Source organism: Apteryx rowi, unplaced genomic scaffold, assembly GCF_003343035.1.
Source record: "Apteryx rowi isolate R43461 unplaced genomic scaffold, aptRow1 scaffold_38, whole genome shotgun sequence".
NCBI classification, from domain to species: domain Eukaryota; kingdom Metazoa; phylum Chordata; class Aves; order Apterygiformes; family Apterygidae; genus Apteryx; species Apteryx rowi.
This window is the reverse complement of record NW_020450307.1, coordinates 1,682,584-1,702,419: the sequence shown is the minus strand read 5'-3', so window position 1 is coordinate 1,702,419 and position 19,836 is coordinate 1,682,584. Positions and strand designations below refer to the sequence as shown.

At 40.0% G+C, this 19,836-nt stretch overlaps 1 protein-coding gene across 4 annotated transcripts in view; it reads left to right on the top strand.

Annotated features, from left to right (window-relative positions):
• Positions 1 to 19,836, top strand: part of PEX14 (peroxisomal biogenesis factor 14) — a 103,221-nt gene that overhangs the window by 57,193 nt on the left and 26,192 nt on the right. For all 4 annotated transcript variants that reach the window (XR_003254865.1, XR_003254866.1, XM_026074063.1 and 1 more), the window contains 5 exons: positions 4,456 to 4,578; positions 11,436 to 11,521; positions 14,155 to 14,257; positions 15,524 to 15,621; positions 18,900 to 18,991. Coding sequence is in view for 2 of the 4 variants with exons in the window: in XM_026074063.1 (XP_025929848.1) it covers positions 4,456 to 4,578; positions 11,436 to 11,521; positions 14,155 to 14,257; positions 15,524 to 15,621; positions 18,900 to 18,991 (502 nt within the window). In the remaining 2 variants the exon portion in view is untranslated. The remainder of the gene's footprint in view (positions 1 to 4,455; positions 4,579 to 11,435; positions 11,522 to 14,154; positions 14,258 to 15,523; positions 15,622 to 18,899; positions 18,992 to 19,836) is intronic.

Here is a 19,836-nt window from a genome sequence, read left to right as displayed (position 1 = left end):
ACTGGACAGAGCAAAGCACTGAAGAATATAATGAAGAAAAAGGATACACTCAGTGGATGGGATGAGGAAAAGAGTCGTCACTGAAATGTCAGAGCTTGTGTCAGAGACAGAGAAGAAAAAACTTAGTGGCTCATTTAGTTCAGCTCCTAGCTTGTGAGGGTTTTGCCTTGCAGTTAATGCTACTGTGTTTCATCCAGAAAATAGAGAAGGATGGATTGATGGTAAGACAATGGATTGTAACTCAGGAGATGTGAGTTTTCATTTGTGTGTCAGAGATTCACTTCTGACTTTGGAGCACATCTCATATCTGTGTGTCTCACTTTCTCATCTGCAAAATATGGATAACACTACTTCTCTGCTTCCAAGTGGTCTTTAAAGGAAAAATATTTTGATGTATATGAGGTCCTTATATTACATAGTACTGGATATTGTAAAAGAGCCTAAATAGACAGTCAAGTTTTAAAAGCGCTCAGGCAAAGGAACTTTTCATACAATGTCTTAGGTGCAGGCAGCAAGAGATATTTTTGAAATCCTATTTTATTCTCTGACTTGCTCTGATTCTGTGTTTGACTACAATTTGCAGACTGGGTGATCCCTGAAAATTGAGTGGCAGTAGTGAAGATCGCAAAAGAGGGTCAGCAAGAATCTTTGAATGCAAAACAACCTTGGATGCTGGATAATTCAGATCAACACCCTGAAGCCTGAAAAGGAAATTTTAAGGCTTCGTGAAAATTATGAGTAATTCTTTACAAAGGCTGTGGCGCTGAAGAAGAATGAGATGGATGGTTGGGGGAAGGGAATAGGTTTGCATTCYGTAGGGCTATGAAGACAGTTTCCTTGCATCCTTCTCCTCAGCTCAGTCCTTGCTCAGTACCCTCTGCGGTTAGATTATTCCTTGCAGATAGCAATCAACTGGAAGGAAGTGTGTGTCTAATTTGCATGAGATTATTTAAAACAAAAAAAAAAAGGTCTGCATTAGTCAGGGTGATGGTAAACAACGCAAAGAGATGCCTTTTATAATATAGCCGTGGCTCAGCTTTCAAAGCCAAATATAATTCACTTACAATTGGCAGTTTCCTTTATTGTTCCTTTTAACCTTTTGCATTCCGCATGGTCTTGATCTTGCTGAAACTCCAGAAGAACTAAAATGTTTGTTTTCCAAAGTGTTGAAGGAAGTGAAGTTAGAGCAAATCTTTTGTTAAACTGATGTGATTTTCTTGGCATACCTGTCCCCCAAAGCCTTTTATTAGACAAAGCTCTAGTTTTTGTGGCACTGCTTTTGCACCCAAGAGAATTGGTATTATTTTTGGGTTACCAGCTTCCTACTAGATTAGGACAATTACTGGACCAGAGATACTTTTTTTTTTTGTTGTTTTAAATACTGCAGTGATAGAAGGTCTGTGATAAAATAAATCAAGGTGAGATATCGGACCAGATGACACATTGTCTGATCTGGTTTAGAAATTCCRTCTATGTAATTAAGGTATCTTTGAGGTTGGATATTTCAGGGTATGGAAAACTCACTCATACTGTGTGCATACATGAGTGTGGGTGGTGAATATGAAAAAAATTCAATCCAAAGTGAATTTTGATGAGTTAGTTATAAATGCCTGAGGACATTCTTAGAATATCTTGTACATTTTTGTTTGTGTGTGTGAGAAATGACAACCATGAAGACAGGTATATTTCTGAATCCAGAGATGACTAGTTGCAGTGCAGACTTGCTCCATATGTATGCTTAAGGAATCAGCTCCAGGAGATACTCCCTTGATGCTTGGAGGCCAAGATGACAGGCCCTTTAAAACATCTTGTTTTGATGAATAAAAAGGAGATGATCCAGGGTGATGCTTCTCCCATTTTTCTCCTATGGTTATTGACAAGGGAGGTAGTTGTGATGTTGTTTGTATGAAGCCACTAGTACCATGAACAAGACCACTTCACAAGGCAGCAGAATAGTCCAGGGAGGTAATAACATTTTTAATTTGCGTGAGTTTGTACAGGATTCAAACCAGGAACTCAAATGTGAAAGGATTCCTATCATACTATAATTCACATCAGCTTTCTCTTTACAGTATAGAAGGATTTTAATGGAAGTGGTGTTACTTGAGTGTCACTACTGGGCATGTCCAGAATAATCCTAGAAGTGCATTTTATCTGCAAAAGATTTATTTTTTTTCTCAAATAGGATGAGAATTGAGGGAGCAGTGCGGTTGGGAAACAATGAGTGTTGTTTCCCGCTTTTTTTGTAGAATGAAGATCTAAAGGAGAAGGCATAGTCCATAACCTCCATATGTTCCTAAGTGCTAAATGTTATCAGATTTGCTATCTTTGCATGGAAATAGAACAAAATTCCCTGTTCTAGTGGGGGCTATGCGTGCAGCCAAGCAGCTAATATTGTCTTACTTGTCTGGCTTCATCTTTATGAAATTCCTCAGTTGCTAGTGATCTGCAGTGTTGGCATCTGTTTGTGCTCTCTCCTATATTGTATAATTAGGAGCTGGCTAAAACAGTTTCTTTCTTATTAGGACTTTGCTTTTTAACATGGGTTAGTCACCATAAATATTGCTTTTGCGGCTTTAAAACCGGAGGCTGACTTGATGTGTTCCCATGCCTTTATTACTCTCACTAGAAGTCTTGTTCCATACTGTTATGTCTGGTTTTGGCTCTTTACTACTTGAGGCATGCATCAAATACAAGAAAAGGGGCAATTTTGCCAGGTGCAGGACTGGAGGTCAGGAACTTCAGTTTTCTAATACTCTTTTTGACACTGACAATATTCTGTGACATTAAGAGAAATCACCTAACTTCTCTGTGTATTAGTGTCTGCACTGTACAGGAGATACCGTATTATCTTGCATAACTCACAGGGATAGGGGAAAGATCTGCTAGTAGTCATAAAGCCTTCTGAAGATCAGAGGCAATGTACATGCTATGTGAGACACTGGTGTGTATCAGTTTCTGGCAATAATGTTTGTTCTACAGATAATTCTATCTCAAATCCCAGTATGCAGGGAAGTTTAGTGTCTTGGATAAATTTCTCAAAGCCTGGGTAATATGCCCAAAGCCTGGACATTTTCTAAATTGTATCTCCTTATGATGTTAAGGAGCTAAGTGTAGTAAAGGATGAAATTCAGGAATTTCATCTACGAGCAATACCGAGATAAACATGTAGCAGGACATCATTAACTTCAGATGGAAGTGACGGAGAGAAAGTATTCTCCCATCTTCTCCCACTGCTGTTATATTCCTACCATTTTTCACACTGTGCTCAATCCTTATGACAATTGTGTAAGAGTCAAATGGTCAGTCTCTTCTCTTTTAAATCTCTTCCCTTAAAACTATATCCTTACTTCCAACATCTCTGAATGTTTTACACGTTGCATGTATAGTAGAAAGTCCTGAATCTCTTCAGATGTCAAGAATAGCTGGGACACTGGCTTTCTCTCCGCTTCTGTGCAGGAAAATAGCATACAAATAATACACAGCTGTCCAGGCCCCACATCATGGTTGCCATCTGACTACAGAATTCTTTTTCTAGAAGATGTTTTCTCCTGTTGGAAAAAAAAAAATGCAGCCGTGTTTCCTTCTTCCCAGATGCTGGTCATCATGAATCCTTTAGCTGCTTTTCTTTTCCCTCTTTTTGGCCAAATGCCTTCCATATGTTGGGACCAATCACAGATGGTCATCCTGGCATTTCCCAGTGGCAGGAGTGACTGCTCCAACATGTACCATGTGTGCAGTGTGAGTACAACTCTGTGTGAAATAAAAAACAGGCTGGCCTAGGGCAATCTAATCAGGCAGCAATAGGCTGGGGCAATGCTAGGCTCAAAGTTTGGGCTTGGCCTTGTTTTGATCTGTTTTGTTATAGTTTTATTTCCTCCTTACATTCTGTGTCCCATTCATACTAATCACACTCAGTCCTGATTTTTTCTTTTTATTTCTGCATTTGTCATAAAATAAAGCAAATTATTCCCGTCTTCGGAAACGATCTAGACTAATTAGTCGTCTAACCCAATAATTAGTTTTTTGTTTCCCTGTCTGTTTTCATGCATTATTGTTAGTTTTTTCCCTTCTTTTTTTTTTTTACACCATTACAGATTAAAATGAGCCACATTTGCAGTTGATGGTATCTTTTTTTCGGGGGAAGAATGGAGAATTGCAATAGAAAGCTACTTCAAAAGCAGCAATAAACTCAAGGATAAATTAAGGAAATTGAATGAGCCACATTTGGAAGCAGCATTGAGGCTAATATTCTGTCGCTTAAGGTTAAATTGCAACAGAGAAAGAGAGAGGGAGAGATTCCAGTGAATCCAAAATTGGGGAAGCAGTACTGCTCAAGTCAGTGCCAGAATTCTTTTGCCGCTTGAAAGGGTTCTGCCTGGCTTGAGAATTTAATTATGCGTGCATCAAGTGGGTAAAGGTGCTAAACTGATCTCRCTTCCTCCTCTCCCCCAGGCCTGACAGATGAAGAAATTGACCTGGCTTTCCAGCAGTCCGGCACCAGCACGGACGAGCCGCAGTCCCCAGGTCCTTCTGCACAGCTGGTGCCAAATCAGCCCACTCACCCCGTGTTGTATAGTAAGTAACCTCTGGGAAACACCTAGTCCAGTTGCTTTCTGCAGTGATTTTTACTACCCTGCACCTTGCTTAATAAGTTTTCAAGAACAGATTTCTGTGCCAGATCCTAGAAAACAATGTAGTCTTATGGCATTGATTTAAGCTAATGCTGTAACTGTTGTCAGAATCATACACCTAATGTTACTTTAAATGCGTTTTGTAGTTGCTGATGCCTGTGACAAGATGCATCCACAAGATTATATTACACAAGAATGATGAGATATAAATGACAATAATCTACAAACAAACACAATAAATACTAGCCTATGATATCCTTTAACATCAAGGAGTATAGTCAATAGAAATGTAGCTTCTGACTCATTAGAAAGGCTTGAAAAAAGCATTTAACCAATGTAGGACTTGGTCTTCATTTCTAAAACTTAGGGTCATGCTTCCCTACTTCAGCAGGGTTTTCTAATATTTAAATCATTAATATATGATAGAGCTGATAGGTTCTTGGATAAAAGGTGCTGTGAAAGTGCAACATTATTACTTCTTTAGTTATTACAACAATGGAGTCTGTTCAGGAAGCTGTCTATTGGAGGTCATCATGAAGTATTTGCTCTCAAGTACTCTATATAATTCTTTTGTATCTCAGTTAGAGGACTTATTTTCTTAACTAGTCAGGCATCTGATCAGTTAATGCCTTGAACAGTTGCTTGGAAGAGGTACATTTTCAGCATGGACAGCGAACTAGATTATAAGGTCTTCAGGGCTTAGTCTGTGACTTCCTGTGTGTGAGTCCAAGGTCTGGCACAAAGGAGCCCTAGTATGACTGAGCTTTAAGAGTGCTGTGGGGTTATAAATAAACAGTTAATAATGTTGATTATTTTTAAGAAATCTTTTCTTCTTCGATCTCAACCAAACTGAGGGGAGGCAGCAGAAATTCTGTGTGGACTGTGTGGATCTGATTGTATAATTTTGCGTATAAAATTCACTCACAGAGAATTTTTAAAGTCTCAACATAATCTGTGTAGACTTAAAATTTACATATAGATTTGCATTTTAAAACAAACCTCGCAAAAAGTATCTAAGCTCCAAACAATAAAACCCAAAGTACACACCATTAAAAATCCATCAAAAGGAGCTGTTCAGCTCACATGTGTGTCTGGCACACAGTGAAAAACACTTCATTTACCTGCCAAGTATTAAGAATAGGGCTTTGATATTGCTCCTAAACAGTTCTAGCTCAGATATTGACTGATGTGACAGTCTACTCAGGGCTGCGTTTATTAGTTTATGGCATCATTTTGCTATTGCTAGAGACAGTGCTAGACTTGCTCTCTGATTTGGCATGGTTTGGGAAGAAAAAAATTTGTGGTGGAGTGGGGCTCAGAATTCAAATAACCCTGACTGCTCTATTGGGTGTGCTGGTGAAATCTGGAACTGAATTCTGTTTTCTGGTCTAATATCTATCTGCCATAGTTCACAGAAAATACCAGAAACAAAATCTGTCCTTTTGCTGATACCTGTTACGCAATACACTGCTCGTTCAGCTAACTCATACAAGAARCAAATATTGGAAGAGTTAATCTTCTCTTATTTTATAGTGTTCCACTAATATAAGTAAAGCAGGAAAGTAGCGTGCAGTTTAAACTAGAAAACACTGGAACCATTCTCAAATCTTGCAGCTTTTTCACAGGTTTTTTTTTTTCCCCTTTTAATATTTTGCTTTTCCTCAAAGCCCCAGCTCCTGATTTCTTAGCACTAGGTAAGAATTTGGACTATTATTTAAAAAGCAAAATGTTTCCAGTCCTGACAGCTTCAAAGAGAAATTTGAAAGTATCATTGCTCAGAAATGCTCAGAAACCACAGGTGAATAAAAGAACCACCAAAGCAGGGCTTTTTTAGGTGTTGAGATTTTTAAACTTATGCCCTAGCTTTGTGATTGGGTACGTTTTAAATAATTTGAACCAAAACCTTTTGTCTGTGAGGCACAGTTTTGCTCGTCAGCCCACAACATGTGGGAAACAGTGACGATGGATTTATTAGATATTGCCCCTCCCCTCTGTAGCCATTCTACCAAGACCTTCTATTTACCCTTGATCTTTAAATGAATGTATAAAAAGAATAAATGGCTAGGTGTATATGGTATTTGTTTAACCAAAACATTTGTTTTGATTAGGTGCGGTCTCTACCCCTTTCTTATTCTTGACCGGTATAGTGTTGGTATTGTTGATGATGGATCCATCCCTGTATCTTCCTGTTAAGTGATTTCTGTGGCATCAAAACTGCCTAAAGAATACGTGAATTTCTCTAGAGCTGATGGATGAGACTGTGCAGCTGTCTAGTGTCCCTATAGAAGTGGTTCAGTGGTCTTTTAAGGTGCCTTGTTTGCTATTATAGGTTATTTCATCAATTGAAAGCTAATATTGTAATGAACGATTCTGCAATGGTCCAAATCTGCTTCAGGACAGTTGTTTCTGTGATAATTTACTAAGTCACTTAATCTTTGACTGATTTATCAAGTGTTGTCATGTATAGGGAAAGATACATACTACTTTTTATGTCTGTCTGTTATGTCTATGTTCTTACAGAGTATTCATTACATTAGTGTTGGAATGCTTCGATATTTGAAGTTCAGAAGTATATCTAGAGGACTAATGAGATACATAGATTATACTGCGAACCATTTTTTGTTCGATTATTTTTTTTGTTCCCCCCCTTTTTTTTTTGAGTAGTTCTGACACCTCTTGTCAACAGCACAGCACTAGAGAGATGGAATTACCCCACAGAGCAGAAAGAAGAGAAGAAACAGTTGAGAAGGAACTGCTGAAAAGCAATGGCTGGAAGCTTGAAAAACCTAATTTCTCTCTGTCTCCCTGCCCACCCCCACATTCCCAAGTATTGCTGTTTCATGTTTAAAAGTTTTCCTCAAAACTGTGACTTCAGAACCATCTCAAGGTTTCATACAGCAGAAATGGAGCAGACAGCTGGACTGCTGGTCTTGCCAGCAACTCCAATGTAAGATATCCACTCTTGTGAGTCAGAGCAATAAATCCTATCCACATCTTCAGATTCTATTTGCTTGGTCTCCTGCTGTTGTCATCTCAGCCTGTTCTAAGTTTTAAAGTTGCAGGAAACGATTCATACCACTTAAATACTTTCTTTTGCACAAATTGTGCTAATAGTGTAGGTATTACTTAATATACTAATGTTGTGCTGGAAATAGTTCTCACATAGGTAAGTGCTATCTAATCTTTTAGAGTGGAAGAGAAAGAAGTGTATTCGTAAGCCTTCAGGATAGCATAGTTCTTGTTGTATGCTGAACTCCTCCTGGGTTTGTTGAAACAATAATAACTTTTGGGGAGAAGAGACAAGAATTAAGTTTTTAAAGTTTCTCGACACTGCTTTTTAGCTCAATACCATCTCTACTTTTTCTCCTCTCTGCTCTGGAGGAGTAATTCCTTCCCTCCGGTTTGTACTTTTGCCAAGAGGTGTCAAAACTGCTTTAAAAAAAAAAGCTTAAAAAAAGCTTGAATTTGATTAATATAGAGAAACAAGACTTTGCCTGACTGATAATAAAACTGATAAATGACATTTGAATTACTTGTAGCGGTAATTTATTACATAAAATATCTTTTATTTGACATGCGATTAGTTGCTGGAAGCATCACTCAATCTGACTAGTTTAAACATGCTTTAAAATGAGCCCCCAGTAAAAAAACAGGGCTGTCTGCTGTTGGCGTTATGAAATATACTAATCCAGCAGTGAGGACAAAAATCTGACTTTAAATATTTAAATGATTAATTGGGTTTATATATTTTTTTTTACCTTCCTAACCCTTATAATTACAAGCAAACTCAGGGGAGTTTCTGAGCTAGGCGTGCAAAGCCGCATGCTTATCATGCATGTATTGTCTGTGTCCTTCCCCATGGTATTTATGGCCTCCATTCATGGGTTTTCATGCAGATTTTACATGTGCTTAAAAATCAGCTCCGAAGACTGCTTTGCTTGCCATTTGGAACTTCTTCTCCCACCCTTGTGCTTTCATCAGGTGGGAGGCTGTAAAGTAGAGACATTTTTCTCTGATGGGTAAAAAAGGTGACTAGAATCTGGGCACCTGGGGTTTTTTTGTTTTGTTTTGTTTTGTTTTGTTTTTGGGGGGGGGTGGGTTTTTTTTTTTTTTTGCTAACTCCTTTCCATGGATTCAATGTTTACTCTTGGAGAAATCACCTTTTTATGCCTCAGTTTCTACAGTTTTAAATGTGGATATTAGTGATGACTGACCATACTTGGATGCACAAGGCCTAATTAACTGATGTTAGGAAAGCCAATTCTGAGATGAATGGGGTTCTTAAAAATAGTAAGTGTTTACTCTGGAAATGCAATTTACAGTTGCTGTTGTGAAAATTGAATATGCTTACAGAAAACACACATACAGGTGGAGAAGACAGCTGTGTCCCTTACATTTGCCTTTTGGTGGTCTCTTATGTAGAATGATTCATTACATCCCTAGTATGTAGTCTATCTCTTTCAGGAGGATTTCAGTACCTAAACTGTAAGAGTATTTGGGCCATTATTACTTTTTTATTTCTTCCACATTTTATTCCAGTTTTACAAGAAGGGAAATTGAGGATATGCAAAGAAGTCAGTGTGAGCAGTTGAGTTACAGCTGGGAAACTTCTAACTGTCCCTCCACCCCATGTTTTAGGTTATAGTCTTGGAGAGGAAAAACAAGACTGAATGTAGATTTTAGGCAGACTTGTGACATTCCTCATAACATTGTAGTGTTGATTGGTCAATACAGAGCCTTCACTGTGTCCCTTATCACTTAGTTTTCCTCTCCATCTCCCTCACTTTTTTTGCCACTAGACAGAATTATTTCASACATCTCTGAAACGAGTAAAATGGCATTTCAGCTTCTTGTCTTTATAGACTCTCTGAACTTTAGGAAAGATCATTCTGGTCCCTTTTCATTAATAATGAAAACCAGGGGGCAATAAAATGTTCTTAGCTCAAGCATTACAGGAATGGAGGGAAAGATGAGTGAGGTGAAAGGGCAAAGCTGACAGGGTCCTACAGGTGTTTCTCGATTTTACTCAGAGGTCACTGCAGTTGGGAGGTAGTTAGGGACAGCCAGTCAAGGACTGCCAACCTATACATAAGGCACAGTTGGACCCACAGACCCTCTGAGATTCATTAACCCTTTACAATAGGCCGTTCGTCCTGGAATGAGTTGCATGGTTGTAGAAGAATACTTTTAGCCTGAAGTTCATGTCAGAGAATTGGAAACCCAAGAGTATTCAGAGTTCAGATGTCAGAAATGACATTGGGGGCAGAGTAAGAAGGGGAAGGTGGGATGAATGACTGGGGTTTGCAGCAAGATTAGCCAGAGATCATTTTAAATCCCAACATGTACACAGCCAGTTACTGCAGCTTAGCCTGATGTGTGTTAACTCATTAAGTTACAAAGTTATGATAATTTGATCATGTGCCTGAACTCCAAAACTGCAATCGCAGCAACCCAAGATACTGCTAGTGACAATACTCACCAATTTTGGAAGTTTGGAGTTGTTTTAATATGTAAAGTTTGTGTGGCAGATACTCTGAGGAACTAAAAAGTAGCAAGAAGCTATACCTCTGTTTGAGGGTCAGTGCCTCAAACTGTAGAGCCTGAGTGCTGGGATTAGGAAGAACTGTTGCAGTGAAATGCTTGCAAGAGACCTCAGCAACAGGGAGAATGTCAATAGATGAGCAAAGCAGAAAGGAGGCAAGCTTCCAGCCATTTCAGCCAATTGACCCTCTCTCTGGAAGCCCAGTTTGAAAGTTTGGAGAACAGAATGGATTTCCTAGACATTGTAGGTCACATGCAGATTTGGATCTGTCTGTTTGGAGACTGCATGCCAGCCTCCGCCTCATCAGTGCTGCCCACATCCTGCCACTGAACTTTAGGAAAGATCACTCTGCATCCTCTTTATTATTAATGAAAACCGGGGGCAGTACAAGATTCTTAGCAAGAGCGTTAAGGGAGCTGCGAGGGAGGTGAAAGGATGAAGCTGGTGGAAAACTACAGGTGTCTTCTGATTGTGCTTGGAGGAGCGGAGCATGCTGTATCTTTGCTTTGCTCTGTTGAGTTTCTAAGCTTCTGTGCAGAATTGTGTGTTAAATGTCTCAAGCTTTTCTCTACTCCTTTTCCTCTCTCTCTGTAGATATTTAATTGCATATTTTGTCTTTGTTGTTTGTGATATGCTTTGGTCCCTGTTCTTAATTCAGGCATGAAAGACACTGGATCCTTTCTTATTGCAGCAGTCCGTAGCTGCTGACACAGCATTCATAAACCCATTTATTGCCCTGACAGATCTCTCCTCTTCCTCAAAATACTTTGCTTTTTCTTCTTTCTGCACTTTTCTCAGTCTCTGGCTCTGTCCCCATTTTCAGAAGTTACAATAGTGAAGAGCAATTGGTATTCAGGTAATGAGTTAACCTTAGCTAGCACTAACAACACAGACAGTTGTTTGGGGCCAGTACAGGGTTCAGAATGTGTTCTTCAAGGAAGAAGTAAGGAAAAACAGTTTGATGGAACTATATTAAATGCGGCTGTCTTGCTGTTAAGCCTTAAACAAGGCCAGTCCCACTGCTACAGGGCTGTACAGATGTTCCAGTGTCCTAGGGCTGGAATCCTTCGTATTGCACCCGAGCGGCTGCTAGCATCTTCATGCCCCCTGTTCAGTAAATCTATGCCTGCTAGGAAACAGAAGAATTGGTATTATTCATTGCTCTTCTATCCGAATCAGGTGGGGGATATTAGGAAACCAGTTGAAAATGTTGCCACCTGCAGTTCTGACTGTGGTTATTTCTTGATTTTGGCTTATAGGTCCATCTGCCTCCAGATGGCGAGACTATGGGGCTTTGGCTATCATAATGGCAGGGATTGCCTTTGGCTTCCACCAGCTATATAAGGTAATATTTTCCCCACTATTCCAACAGCTTGTTCTGTACTTGGAGAGAATGATGTTATGCTGCTTGTGTCCAAATGATCATGTTGGTTCTAAGTGCAGTTCCAGTTGGTGAAGCATCTGCTCTTGCTGACACTCCCATTGGTATGTTTGAGAAATGTAGACAGTTAATGTGAAAATGCAGAGTCAAAAAGTGGCAAGCAAACAAAGCTATTTTTCAACAGTAGATCTCAAACTGCTAGAAACAAGGTAATTTTCATCATATATTTTTATTTATATATTTATATATATATATTTATTATTATTATTTTAAGTTGGGGAAAATGAGCACAGTTCAATAAAGGGATTTCCTCATCATTGGTCAGTGGACACTAGTATCATAGGCAGGTCCTGTGTCCCAGTCTAATGCTTTGTCTACTGCTGATTCTGTACCATGGGTTAGCAAAGAACCTTCTTTGGCTGGTCAGAAAATTGAAAAGAAGATGCTAACCTCCAGCTCTGCTGTACATCCATACTTCTACTCCAATGTACTTAGTACAAGGTAGAGCAAGCATGTGTTTGCTTGTGTACCATAGAGACAGCTGTCCCTCCTAATTTCTTGTGTAGTGTTTCTCTAGCTGAACATGTTCTTTCACTTCAGATTTGCTCTCCAGCTCTGTGGTGACATTAGATAATGTCTTCTGGGAGACAATCACATTCTGTGTCTATATAGGAAGACATAAACTCCTCAGCTGGTTCATGACAACACAGCAGAGTGTAAAGGGCTTTGGTCCATTAGAAGTTATCTTTTATTTTTGAAAAAGGGACAGAGATAAAGAGTAACAAGTAGTTTTTGGGTTTTGTGTTTGTTTTTTCTTTAATTAACAGTTATTGACTTGCTTAGTAAAATCTGTTTTACAAATCAAGTGTTGTCCTTCTTTTTTAAACTAGTTTTCTTATCTTTCCCTATCATTAATTTCCTGGGTCTTGGGGCAAAAGAGGGAGGTCAGATTTGGCAATGTTTCATCTATGCAAGTAAAGTTCCATGACTAGAGAGGGTGGCTTTTTAGTGAGCTACATTATCCCCTTGTTTTTTACATTAAAGTAGTGATGCCAATCTTACTGATTTTTTCATTCTTGCAAAGAATGGTGGGGTTGATAAGTGTCCAGACAGATGTTAAGACAACAGCTGCTGGGCCTTGCAGACCTTAGCACATTGCTGTTACTAAATTATACATATCTAATAGATATTGATGCTTTATATAATTTTTTTGGGATGATGTCACTGATGCTGTTAATATATCCTACTGCTGTACTCTTTGTTTACGGATCTTGCTCTGCTGTCTATCCAAACCTCATAAGACATATTGTGTGCCTAGCAGAGACCCATATTCTTTTATTGGAGTAAGAAATCTTTGGAGACAGTTGATAAATTCCCTCTGCCCTTCATGGGATTTTGAGGGGAGTTGCAAATAGATTTTTACATGAAAGATAGGATACTAGGATGAGACATAGTTGTCCATGTGTGTTCTGTGAGGATTAGAAGAGAACTGTTTATGAAAGTCATCAAAAGCTGTTCGGTTTTCAGAATGTCTGAGTGTAAACATGTGTGTGTACCTGTGCTTTGTGTGGATAAGAGCTGTGTACAGTGTCAGGGAAATCTTTAAGCAGTGCTATTAAGTGTAAAAGAATGCTGTCCCACACATCAGTTTGGATAATCAGCTCTGTCTCAAAAATGGTCTTGTACGTATGCCTCTACAGTGGGTGTATGTACATCAAAAACCAGGCTGAAGAAGAGTTGTTAGGTACTACCAGGGTTGTTTCAACGCCCTAGACCATCCTCTCTTGCCTTTCTTTCACCTGTCATATTGTGCTTGAATGTGCTCTTGTTAGAGTGCACGTTCAATTCATATGTGCAGCGCTGCAGAAGGAACCATGGTAATTAGGGGAGAACTGTGACCTATTAGATCAAATCCATTCTCTGCAAGGGCAGAAGGAGGTAGATTTCATGGCTGTGTACAGTATCAGTGAGCTGCCTCCCTGCCTCTAGGAACTTGATTCTCACTCCCTTTAGCCCTGGTTCCTCAGTTCTCTGTTACTATTGTTAACTGCCCCATTTCCTTTTCTCTTCGCTGTTTCTCCAGATCTCTGCTTTTCCCTCCACCACTCTAATGCTCCCCCAGAGTTCATTAGATTTTATAATACCTCTCATTCCTTTGCTTGTTCTTCCCTGGCCCTTTCAGTATCAGTGCTTCCTTCTCCTCCCCACTTCTGCATTTCTTGCCTGGTGGATGTAGCTCAAATGTTATGACATGTCAGTGTGTTCGCTTGAGAGAGCATAAGATCTGAAATTGTACTCTGCATATGATGGATGTTTCTCTGCACTGAGAGCTGTCCCAGGAAACCCTAAACAAAGTTAGGAACTGTCTTTCAGCACCCCTAAAAATGTAACCACAGAACTCCTATTTTCTCTTTTTAAACTTCTTTGAACTACTTTAGGAAGAATTTCGTTTCTCAGCCAGATGTGTGGATAAATGATCACTGGCTCTGTAATAAAGGATGAAGTTTGGGCGGTGGGCTTTGAGGAAGTTTCAGGCAGATTAGAAAGACTGCTTTGGATATCCCTGTTTCCTAAAAAAGTTTCTGTACTCCATGCAGAAATACCTGCTCCCTCTCATCATGGGAGGCAAAGAAGACAGGAAACAACTTCAGAGGATTGAGTCAAACATTTCTGAGATGAGTGGCAGTGTGACACAGACAGGTAAAGATTAATGACTCCATCAATTCAGCCCTCAAAGCCCTTCTCTCTGTATCCTCCATTCTGCAAAGACCCCCCACCCTTCTGTTTCCCTCCATCCCCACTTTACATGGTGACTTCATTTATCTGCTCTAAGAATCTGTTCACATTTGCAAATGAAGCCGCCGTCATTTCGGTTTAATTTGAAATTGCTTGTTTACTGTCGGCGCGGCCTCAATTAATTATGTTTTTACGGAAAGGCTCCCAACCTCAGAATATTAATAAGGGGAATAAAATGACAGCCTTTCGGAGGGCTGTAAAGTTCATTTTTAATTTCTGCTTCTCTGATGTTTTCAGGGGCTTTTTTTTGGTGTTTTCCCCCCACCTTCCATCTGAAAACCCAAAGCAGAGTCAGGAGAGTCTGTAATTACTGTGCCTTCCTGACCTCAGCCACCTTCTCTGTTATTGACTCTATAGGGCACCTGTTCATTACCTGATGCCCTAATGATGGCCTGGATTAGCTGTTACCTGTCACGCCAATGGAGTTTTTAATTTTATTTTATTTTATCAGCTTGTTTACTGGCTGAAAGCTTTGGATAAAGCGCCAAAGTAGAAATAGTACTCCTACAGCAGGAGTTGGAGTCCAATAGAAGTTCTTCAGTGTTTGCTGGGGGTGGGAGGGGTATACAGGGTGTTCTTCTGAAATGCAAGGGGGGAAAGCACAAAGTGTATTCAACTGATGGGAGGGAAAAAAGTGTGGTTTTCAGCAGTAAGTTTGTTAAAGGTGTTGGGGAAGAAGAAGCTGGTGGGTTGAGGGTGGGAGGATGCTAATTACACTTTTTAGCGGAGGGTGAAAAGAAGAGCATCTTTCATTTCTCTTGACACCCTAAGGTCAATCCTGAGACCAGCCTTTCTCCAGACTGGAGCTAGCCCCTGAGTTTGCCTGTGTGAGGCCCAAGATAGATAAATGATACAAACATTGTATAAGTTCAGGGAGATGTACAAATCATAAACCAATATAATTAGAAGGGAGAGGTTTTGGATGGATATACTGTGGGCTATAGACATCTATACAATGGAAAGATAAACTAGAAATACTGGAGGTTAGATGCAGTGCAGGTAGATTACCCATAGTGCAGATAAATCATATGGATTAAAGTGAGCAGGCGGGCGTAGATAAATTAGATATAGTAGGAATAGAGGCATCTTGTAGCTAGACAGCAGGAAAGACGTGTGTGTGTATATGTGCATGTATCTCAGTTTAACATCCTCCTGCTTTTCCCCTCACAGTGACTCAGTTACAGACAACTTTAGCAGCTGTTCAGGAACTGCTAATACAGCAACAACAGAAAATCCAGGAGCTCACCCAAGAGCTGGCTGCTTCTAAGGTACCCATCCCTAACTCTTCACCTTTAGAACATCCCCATCTCCTCCGGAACATGTATGGCTTCTTTTGCGTGCACAAACCCATCTCATATTCCCTGCCAGTTTCTCTGCACCTGGCATTAACTAGGCTGTCTGTTCAAAGCACTGGATATTAATTGGGTGCCCAATGAAATATATCTGGCTTCCGAGAGGACTTTGTTATACAGTGTCATATGCAGCCTTTGTGTTTGTAGCCTCTGACTTGTTCTCAGCTCTGTAACTCCTACCCGTGCCAAGAAAGTACAAGTACACATCTAGAGGAAGGGCAAAGAAACAGGCAACCTGCATTGCAATTGAGATGGAATAGCTGTCCTGTTAGTCCACTGCCCAAAAGAGGTAAAGGCCAGATGTGCAGAGGTTTTATCTGTGGGTAGTATGTCATTTTCATGTTTATATTTTTCCTGTATCCTTGTATTTTGATTCAGAACAGTGGTCAAACACACACTTGAAATATTGTATCTAAGTCACTTGTTCAGATCCAGGCCAGGTAATGTCTGAACAGTCTTACTATTGATGGTTTGTTTCAATGATTTTGGTCATCTCAGTGTAACAGGTGGCCCCATCGCAACCACATTTGGCTCTCTCAGTGGCCCATTCACCTTGAATCCTGACTGGAAYCCAGCAATAAAACTGCCAGCTGTGGCCAGTTAGTTTAGTTACCGCTGCTTTCAAGTAACCACTTTTAACCAAAATTGATTTTCCTTCTGGCATTGAAACTTAGTGCTTTCCATCTCTAAAGCACTTTGCAGCTGGTGTCCTAAGTCTCCTATCAGCCAGTAGGTGTTGGTTATATGTGAGGTGGGATGGATTTGAACAAGTCACGTAGAGCTGAAGTCTTCCTTTCCCTCACAAACTTGTGATTATTCAGGTCCCAGTCATCTTTCTGTATTTTTGTACAGGGAGAGCTTTTTATTTTTGCTGTGAAATCCCTTACACAATGCCTTTTAGCCTTTTTCCTATAGCAGAAGCAGTTGTCTTCTCCCCTTACCTATACTTTAGTCTTGTACAAACTCTTTGGTGGTGTGTAACTGGTGGGCCACAGCTGACTATGTGGTGTGCACACTATACAGTAGGAATCCCTCAGTGGCACAGCTGTAAACCCAACCATGAAAGCCAGTTTATGGTCACAACACTTTACTTCAATTTTTCTTGGGAACTGTGGCCTGTCGGTGGCCTGGAGCCAGTCCGGAAATTGGAAAACTGTTTTCAGGTCGTAAGTGTTAAGATTAAGACCACATGTTGAGCTTTAAGAAGGGAAAAGGGCATAAGTGTCTTGGTGGTTTAGAGAGTCTTAAAAAAGTTTTTCCTTCCCTCCCCTTCTCTCTTCTGCTCTGAAATGGTAGCACACATTGTTATGATATCTAAACCTCATGTGTACAAAGAAAAACTTGGGCAACCCCACAAACCAAAGAATAAAAGCTGTGTTTTCTCAGCTGTAATGTAAGTTTTTATATCTGCTTTTCAAACTCCTACTGGCATGCTGTAAAAAATTAAAAAGAGGGGCTTTAAGTAATTAAAAAACGTACATAAAAATTCAAGGCTTGAATTTTCTACAACTGTTTTTTAAAGAGACTGGCTAAAAAGCCCCAGATGTCAGATTTTATTTCTAAATCCTAAGCATCTGGCACCATATGTGTTTTGGAAATTTGAGTCCTTTGCAGACCAGTGAGTGGAAATCACTCCCTTGTTAATGTGCTGCTGTAGCTTTCAAGGTCTTGGACAGCCAGAACAGTGGCTCCTGGATTCTTGCTGTCTGAGGGCTGGGAGTGTGAATCCCAAGGGAACGCATCTGTGTATATCACAGCTACTAGAGACTGAGCCTCTCCCAGCTCATTGGGTTCACAGCCCAGAAGTCACTGTGAGGAGTACTGGCAGTGAAGGTGTTGGGGATTATTCAATACTAGCTGAAGTCTGTGTAAAGAATAAGTAGGAGCAACCAGTCCTAGTTACACCTAGTAGGAACTTATGCAGAGGAGTTTTGTGTTATTCCAATCTTAGCTTCCTCCAGCGGGGAATCTATTAGGAATATCTCTGGAGAGGTGCTCACAAATGGACTGATTCCCAGAAGCTTTTAACAGAAATAACTCTGGGAAGTGCTAGATGTGAGAGTGTTCTTTGGTTCCATACTCAGCCCATCCCTATAGGAGTTGCTGTAGTGATAGGATGGGGGAACCAGAGGTGATGATCTCTCCTTCAGAATGCTCTTCACATTTCTCCAATTCCTTAAAGGGTTAAAAGAAAAATTGCCAGAAGTATTACATGCAGCATGTTCTCCTCAGTTGTTACCTTACTCTAATTTCTGCTTGACATCCCATAGCAGTTCTGATGCAGTGCTGACAGCAGCTGTACCAGGCTTCCATGAGTTACTTATCATCTTTCCCCACCAAATTGCATTCATTGCCTTGAAATATCCAAGAGAGAGTGCCTAGTCCAGCTGCTTCCTGGAGATACAATCTGGTAACTCAAGCATAGCTCTAATTGTTCAGATCTAGTGGGGAAGCTCTAATTGTTCAGATCTAGTGGGGAAAGTTGCTGGAGCTTTCAAGCATCGATTTATGAGTCCACCTCTAAATGCCACACAGTGCAGTTTATTGACCCTTTATTTCATGGTTTAGGAGAAATAAATGAGGGGTCTTAAACCGGTTATTTATATATAATATTTGAATCTGTTGCCTCAGCTAAGTGCAGTCTCAGGAAAGAGTAAAGTACCTACTTCTWTGTAACTCCCACTGCCTTTCAGGATCATACTTCTTCTCTAGAAATGGTACCATAGGTCAGTGTCAAACAGTTTGGTTTACCTCTTTTTGTATTGCTCTCTGCCTGACATGTTGGTGGAAAACTTTCTATGCAGACCTTGCTTTGTTTGAATGCTCGAAAGCGCTGGGCTGCTTCTAAAGGAAAAAGAAAGGTCCCCTTGAGATGTTACGACAGTGACTGTGCATGTTGGGCTGGAAACAAGATGAATTAGTTCCCAAAACTGAAAGCAAATATTCAAATTGTCTTAGCACCCCGAGAGAACTATTTTTTCTGATCCTTGTGGGAATCCATTGAGGTCCTCCTTTGCTGTGGAAGTTTTTCTGCCCAGGCCTGAGAGATTTTAAATGATAGGGCTTATATATGTCATCCCCAGTGCTTGAGATTCTCACATGGGAGGAGAGAGAGGGTAAGATAGAAAAATATGACTTTCGTGAGCTCTCTCCTAATTCATGCTTCTGATTTTTACTTCTTTTTCATGTTATAGGCCACAACCTCCACCAACTGGATTCTGGAGTCGCAGAATATTAATGAATTGAAATCTGAGATCTACTCATTAAAAGGACTCCTCCTGAACCGGTATGGATGGAATATGCAAGCAGATTATTGTGTGGGGAAAGGGTTGCTTTCTGGGGTTCTCTCAGTCATTGAAAGGAAAGGCATTCCCAAAAGGAACTAGCTCTATACCTATCCTATTATTGCTGTTTTAATAATACCACTTTGCACTCCACTATCACTTTCTATTTGCAGGTCTCAAAATGCTTTTCAAACTTGCCTTAAATCACAGAATGCTTTGGGTGATTAATAAGATTTTTCTTTATAATAAGATCTTTGCTTGAGATAGAGAAATTCTCTGCCATTCAACACAGGTAGGATGCCTCTCACCTAGTTTTAGGTGTTGACTGTATATGGTCTCCATCTGAGCTACCCATCTACATTCCATTATGGGGAGAGAGAGACAATTCCGGATACAGTTCATCTGACCTGTTTACAGTTAGGGCATAACCAGAATGAAAAGAATCATACTTCAGTAGAGTCTGCATCTCTCCATTGGCTAGCTCAGGTATAGACATCTTATACTGTAGATGAGGCAATATAAATCCCAGCCTGTGGGACAGTCATAAGAACAGGGATCAGATCTCAATTCTTATGAAAACTCTTTTTTCCTAGAACATATCTCAGAGTCTATTTAGCTTTTCAGCTATTGATCCTTTCACTCTGATATGACTCCCTTGCCTCCTTCTACAAGTGACTAAGTCTTCTCATGTCATCTGTTTCCTAAGATGTCGACTTCAAAGATAAATTTAAGATTGGACTAAACATGTTCTGAATCTAAACGGGTGTGCTTTTCAGAAGTCTGAAAAGTGTATTGGCTTTTAACATTCTTTTAAATTCTCCCTACCCCTCCTGTTCCCACTAGGGAG